The 7,175-nt window shown below is 39.9% G+C and overlaps 1 protein-coding gene across 10 annotated transcripts in view; it reads left to right on the plus strand.

The window, feature by feature from the left end:
* LOC147259095 (pleckstrin homology domain-containing family A member 5-like) overlaps positions 1–7,170 on the plus strand; it is an 81,746-nt gene extending 74,576 nt beyond the window's left edge. For 3 of the 10 annotated variants that reach the window (XM_086209315.1, XM_086209317.1, XM_086209318.1), the window contains 7 exons: positions 296–411; positions 1,949–2,164; positions 2,289–2,450; positions 2,723–2,856; positions 3,983–4,122; positions 5,758–5,857; positions 6,072–7,170. In XM_086209315.1, coding sequence (XP_086065441.1) covers positions 296–411; positions 1,949–2,164; positions 2,289–2,450; positions 2,723–2,856; positions 3,983–4,122; positions 5,758–5,849 — 860 coding nt within the window. In that variant the 3' untranslated portion in view covers positions 5,850–5,857; positions 6,072–7,170. The remainder of the gene's footprint in view (positions 1–295; positions 412–1,948; positions 2,165–2,288; positions 2,451–2,722; positions 2,857–3,982; positions 4,123–5,757; positions 5,858–6,071) is intronic. The other 7 variants (XM_086209321.1, XM_086209322.1, XM_086209324.1 and 4 more) reach the window with 4 other exon arrangements.
* Positions 7,171–7,175: the final 5 nt, after the last annotated feature.

Below are 7,175 nucleotides of genomic sequence, written 5' to 3' on the forward strand. Positions count from 1 at the left end.
AGTTTTCAAATACTTTGTACTTTTTTGTTCAGAATTATTTCCAATACTTGAAACAGAGCATAAAAACAAGGCCAAGTCTGAATTTTCTCCATCTTAGACTATAAGCTGGGTCAGTAACAGTTTTCAAGATCAGATGAATATAATCTTTACTCTCCTTACCACATTCAGTATTTTCAGGGTCTATTTTTTAATTATTTGGAACAGTTACAGTAAATAGGTTTGGTTGAAGATAAGTCTGAGCTGGATCTAAGTAGAAGCTTTCTTTCACTGACCTCTTGTGTCTTTTACCTGCTAGGGATGTCCTACCCAGTGGGCATCGTTCCACCAAGGACCAAATCTCCAGTGCCCGAATCTTCCTCCATAGCTTCATATGTTACCCTTAGGAAGAGCAAGAAGCCTGACTCCAGAACGGTCAGTCCTTGGACTCAAGTCTTGATTTTTCTGGCTGTATGGGAGAATTGCTCTTGAAAATGTAACTGCTTCACCCAGTTCTTTCTCATGTTGCTGTGCATCGTTGGGTCTCAACTTTAAAATTCAAAATAGGAGCAAACCAGATAAAAATTATTATTGAATACTTTTTGCATCCTGCAACCATGAGCCATCGTGTCAACAAGTTAATGTCTTTTAATTGCTTTTGCTGCCCTCCTAATAGCTTGTTTTAGTTATTAGGCTGCATGTCTAAAGCTCACGTGGCGAGGGTGTAACTCGTACACTCAAAACCAGGCCGTCATAAAATAAATGCCATGCTTGGTTTATACAGTTTCCACCCTCAGACACTATCAACTTAAATATACTACTAACCATGTTATTAGTGCACCACACTGCAGGGTGTGTCCTGTTTTCAGTTTGTACGTGTGGACTTATAGTATAAATTCAACTAAATTAACTTTGTGGAATGTCTGCTGCTTTATGTACTGTACATACTTAAAAACTACTGCTTAAACAGGACCCAGGGATTTCTGTGGGACTTAAAACATGGGCAGCTTCACCAAGATTTATATTATTATATATTATTATAGACGGCATCTGCTGTAAAACATGGTATATTGAGGAATATCCCTGGTTTTCTCACAGTTACGTTGTCTGTGTCTTTAGTTTAAATGTTTGGAGTGCCTCATCTGTACATAGTGACAAAGGAAACCAACTTCCAATGCAGCTGTATAGCTGTACATTTGTGCATCACCTGCCTCGCAGTTCAAATTACGTTGTTGAAATTTTAGTCATCCGATATATGCTTGGACACTCTTTCTAATAACAAAATTCAATTATTATAAAATGCAGAATTCAGATGAATTCAACTGAAAAACACGAGTTTGGAGGAACAACTGAAAAAAATTGTAACATAGTTACAATAGTGTCATAAGCTTATGGAGTTCAGGTTAGGCTCTTGGGTACCAGCCTCTTGAACAATCTGGACAGTGGAGGCAGCGTCCTGGAGCGCTGGACTGAATCCAGTTTTGTCAGCCCCTCTAGCATGGCACAATCCTGAGAGCGAACAACTTCTTACTTCACTTCACATTGTCTCCTGCTCAGGCATGAAATGGCCTCCAGTTTCTCTGAGTTCACCCATGTGTGCCAACAGGAGCGTGTCAGTGCACAGCAGCCATTCAGGTTTTTTCCATATGTGTTTGCACTTCTGCTCATTTGGTTCTACGTGAGTGAACACTGAAGAGTCATTAAGAGTCGTTAGTTGGTCCTTATGGACTGATAACTGTATTTAGAGAAGCAAGCATTTTCCTCAGTGTATGTAGAGACCATGCAGTTATTTTGCTTAGGCAGGTTTGAACTATTTTTATGAATATTCACTGCAAATGATGCAGCATGAAATCTGACCCAGCCACACCATTATGCCACCTACACCCCCGCAAACCCAAGAACATGTTACCGTCAGTTTATTGAGTGTTTGTCCCTGTGGCCTGCGTTTTTGCCTATGGTTGTCTGCTAGCAGGACCGTCCACGCAGTGCAGTGGAGCAGCAGCTGTGTGCTGTGGAGAGCGGCCGGCCAAGAATGAGCGTAGAGGAGCAGCTGGAGAGGATTCGCCGCCACCAGCAGGGTGCACTCAGGGAGAAGAAAAAAGGCCTCAGCATTCGGGGTAGCAGCGAGGAGAATGTTCTGTCACGCAGTCAATCATTTACTAAAGAAAACCATTTACGCAGCGTGCAGGTATAAATACAACAGTCAATATTAAGACACTTAGATTCACAAATGGGTTTAAATCTAATCCTGCAATCATGTCACATGATCTTATCTTTCTGTATTTTATTTTTTTAATCTGAATCTTTTGTAGTCTCAAATGAGGCGCAGAGATGTGGTGATGAGCAGTGACATTCAGGAGCTGGAGGCTTCTCTCAGGCAGCAGGAGGTGGTGAGGGAGCAGGAGACTCCTGCAGAGGAGATAGCTCGTCTCAAAGAGGCCTCGCACTCCGACCGCTTTAACATGGACAGAGAAGTAAGGTGTAGCCGTTGGCTGACTTACTCTTTAGACATTATATGATAAATAGTATGTAAAATAACAGGAAAATAACTCAGAAATTGTTGACAAACAACTCATCGGGTATCATGCAAACAACAACAAAAAAACGACTCCGGTATTAACTCAGATTAAGATATCGATTGTGAACATCTCACATTACATTTATGGTGTATTTGTAGTACAGTGTTGATTTTAAATTTGCATTTTTGACACTTCAATGTTTTTTTCTTCTTCTTGCATTTCCAAAGCTTTCTGTGCCTGACAAAGTGCTGATTCCTGAGCGTTACTTGGAGTCAGACCCAGAAGAGGCGCTGAGCCCTGAGCAGGAGGCTGATAAGCAGAGAAAAGTTGACCGCATCAAAGCTCTCATCGCCAAAAACAGGTACACAGACATCTGTGATCTCTCTGTGTCAGTGGACTTCAGATGTCAGAAGAAAAAAATACTTTGGTTCCTAATTCATGCCAAAATCCTGAAAATGTGACAGTGCTTGTTTTTCCTGAAAGCACTGAAGGTGTAGAAGATGCCGAGATACTTCCCAAGATAAAATCATGGTCAGGGGCAGTTGCAGGTGCAGCAACAGTCTGTTTGTGGATTTGTGGAAGGAAAAAGAAAAACACAGGAGAACTATTGACACAGCAGGGTTCTGTTAGTGTGTGGTCACAGGAGAGAATATGTGTGATGGACAGTGGGTACTATTGTGGTCTGAGATAAAAAACTACTCAGGCTCAAAAAGTGATGCCACCACAGTACAGTACATGGACCTGTTTGTTAACACTTGAGGCTGTTAATTGTTGCAGAAATCCTAAAGCTCCCCAAAGACCACGATCAGTTCCAGTGGGAGGTAGCTGTGTAGTGCTTCCCTTAATGAAGTGCGTTTATTTCCTTTTTTATTCAGTAATGAGGTGATCACCACTATTTGATTCTTTGTCTTTTAGCAGGATAACACCATACCTCTTTGGTGTGTTGCTCTGTAGTTGTTTCATGAATGAATTTGGGTGAAGAATCATGGAAATTTGTTGGTACCAGCATGTACTACAAAATTTCTGGTGATGTGACAGCTCGAGTGTAATGTAAGTTTGCTGGAGCTGTTGCTATTAGTTACAGATCCTCTGTTGAGAGGAGTATTTGTGGAGGTAATGTTTCCTCTTTGATGTCATCCATGTAACTCTCTCCAGAGGTGAGGGGTAAGAATGCAATCATAGCAGGTCGTTGCCGTAGATGTCTCGAAAGGAGCTGCACTTCCTGCCTGCTCTTTCCATACAGATGAGTTCCTTAGATGTGCAGAAAAGTCAGTTTCATCTGCTTCCACTGTGACATTTCATTCTAAATGTCAGTCCTGTTGAATTTAATTAAACGATGAAGCATATTTTTCCTTAGATAATTGTTTATTCCACATTTTATTTAAGAAAATTTGTGCCATGCCTAATACGCAGGACATTGTGTGTGTGTGTGTGTGTGTGTGTGTGTGTGTGTGTCAATGTGTGTGTGTCAATGTGTGTGCTCCAAGCATGCAGAATACGCTGCCTAATATGGCTTTAAGCCCAGAGGAGACTGAAGAGGAGGTCAACGTGCAAGAGAAGGAGAAGATGATTAATATCTCCTATGAGCTGGCTGCAGAGGCCTCCAAACGCAGCAAGCTGGTAGCAGGTAAATCTCCTGAGAGGGAGGAGGGAGGGGAAGCAAAAGACGCACTTTATAAAAAGAAAACTCGTGGAACGAAAGTTTTAATGACCTGAGCAACCTTTTGTTGCAGTTACTGCCATTGTTATATTTCACACTCCTACACACACTGTAACCTCAGGAGTCTTCATTAAAGGACATCTTAAAACAAGTCACGTGCCTACACTGTATGTACATTAAAACAGGATTTGTTCCCTGTCATCCTTCATCCTCCTTATATTAACACAGAAAATCCACAATCTTCCTCCTGTGCAAATATATATCCCAAAAATCATCTCTTACTTTGTAACTTACGCTGATAAAGTTTGGGGCAAAGATGAATCCTGTCATGATTCATGTCCCACAAACTGGAATTATCTGCTGTGTAAATTGTTAGACATTTAATTCCCGTTAAATCAGATGCGTATTTGAACAAAGGATGCATACATTGTAAACTCAGGGAGTACAATTTACTGCTGACATCTGCAGATGATAAAGGAGAGCGAGGTGCGGTCTCAGGGTGCTGGGATATGCAGCACTCGAGTGTGTGTCAGTATCAAAGAGAATGAGGAAAAGAAGACATTAAAAGTCAGTGAGTTGAAAAGTGTTGTGATATGAAACATTCCAAATCAAATCACTTCAAGTTTAATGAAATGAAATAATTGGCGCTGTTCATATAACGACTTAAAGACTAAATTCCAGTGTAGTCATGTTGAGACGGGGGTTCGTGAGTAAACTGCAGCTGTGACCTTAAGTTCAGTGTCCTGCAATCAGTTGAAGAGATATGGGTCTCTTCAGCCGTGCCGGGTGTGTTTAGCTTTACTACTTGACAAATTAATGACCAAAGGTGAGAAGGGCAGAAGGGTTTTCATCCTGGTATCAGCAATAGCTCAGTCCTGCTCTGTTTCAGCATTCTAATCCGGGCACACACATTCTGTCATAGTCTTAATCCACGCAGAGGAAACAGGCAGCCAAATGTTTTTTTATATATATTTTTTAAGTTGTAGAGTTACATTTTCCCAAATATTTTCCAGCTGTTTCATTTGATGAAACATCATGATGGGGATGAAGGTGAATACAACTTAAATAGGTTAACTTGTTTACTAAACATTTCATTGCATTTTTACATCAGAAGTCCGCGAGAGCACAGTTTTTACACCATGGAAATAAACCAAAAATGTTGCGTTATACACAACATGGATAAATGGTTGATCTTGCGCAATTTCATGATATCATTAAACTTTGTCTTTGGCGATTTTTTTTTAATTTTTTTTTTTTTAGACCCCCCTAGTAGTAGAAATACTGTGAGTTTACTTTGCACAGACTGAGGAATGTTGATTTGCGTCCCTTGTTTCTTCCTTAAAAAGGGAACTCAAAACCAACTTTCAATTGTGAAATTATTTAAATGCACTCATGAGCATCTGATGATTACTGTTTCAAGACCAGAGTGAACTATTGTGAAAATGTCTTTTAACTTTATTAACTTTTGTGACCATTTAGTTAGTAGTAACTCATTTTGTGTGTGTGTGTGTGTGTGTGTGTGCGTGCGTGCGTGTGTGTGCGCGTGTGATTGTGGGTGTGTGCGCCTTTGTGTTTTCAACATGTTGATCTGTTTTGTTGCAGTGAAAAGCCTGTCGCCCTCTTCCATACCCCTCCCACCGTCTCCTAACACACCCCCTCAGCTCACTGACGGGTCTCACTTCATGTGTGTGTAGTTGCACCAGTAAGGGCCTTCATCAACCTGTTTTGTCCATACTCACAATGCCTGTTGATTGTTGTCTGAACGATATGATTGATTAAATTATCTGAGAACAGTCATAGTAGCAGGGTTGTGGTGTCTCTTGTATTTTGCATTTAAAGACTAATATTGAACAGGATTATGGGATTTGATTTGACCTTTTCCCTCTTTATAACATCTCACTTTTTTCTCGTCGTAGCACAAGCTCTGGCTTCAGTAAAAACGTACACATGAAGGAAATAACGGTGGAGGTATTAAGGCACCCCTGAAGACTTCTCAAGGGTGTCAGCACAAGGCCACGGCGTGAAGGAAGTGACCGCTCTGCACTCCGGGGTCTCAGCCTCTGACTTCTGTCTGCTCACTGTGACGTTTCAAGTTCCTATGCCACCAAAAACATTTCTCCTTTGACATTCACTTCTGAATCGGCTCTTTTTGGCTTCCTCAACCGAGTGACGTGATACAGCTTTGATTTTGGTTCCATTTTTATTTTTTAGACAGTTTTTTATGTTCATTTTTAATTATTTATAAGGTTTTATCCCTTGTTTGTTTATGGGTCAACATCAGTGTGTACACATATATACATGAGGAAGATGTCATCACAGAATATTTTGGGCCATGCTACATTTTCCAGTCATGTTTCAGCCTGTTCACTTGGTTTAAGTCTTGCATCATTTGAGTCAGTCTTTTATGATTCACTTCATTTATTTGTCATTTATTGTAAAGATAATGCGTCAACTGGAAAGATGAATAAACAAATATATATATACATACACAATATATAGATCCCTCCATTACAATGAGAGGAGGAGGCACTTTGTTGCAGCAGATTTGTCATTTCTCCTGTTTCTTGTCATTATTTAAAACAGGATCTTCTGCAGTTCTCTTCAGATTATAGAGAACACGTGTGAATGTTCCAGCTTAAGTCACTCTTTATTTTTTATTGCTAAGAGATATATTTAAATTGAGAAGGAAAATCTAAGTTTGGTTCCACTATAATGATGTGTTGGTTTTTGAAATCCTAGTATTAAAATAATAAAAAGATTAGCACATGTAAAAAGCAATAATAAATAATGAGTTTGGGGATGCAGGATGGAAATTTTTTTGTCTGTGTAAAAAGTGTAATTACCAGAGGTTTACTGTGTATATAATGTACTTGCTACAGCAGGATGGGAAGATGTATCCAACATGTGGTTACATACTAGATTTGATTTGCAAATGTTCATATCCCATCTGTTTTATATCATGTTAAATAAATGTTTCTGTTCTTAACAAGCTGCTGCATTTTGGTTCTATTTTGGGTATA

Source organism: Aulostomus chinensis, chromosome 7 (assembly GCF_037954235.1).
Source record: "Aulostomus chinensis isolate RoL2024-O1b breed Wild chromosome 7, RoL_Achi_v1.0, whole genome shotgun sequence".
Taxonomy (NCBI): Eukaryota; Metazoa; Chordata; class Actinopteri; order Syngnathiformes; family Aulostomidae; genus Aulostomus; species Aulostomus chinensis.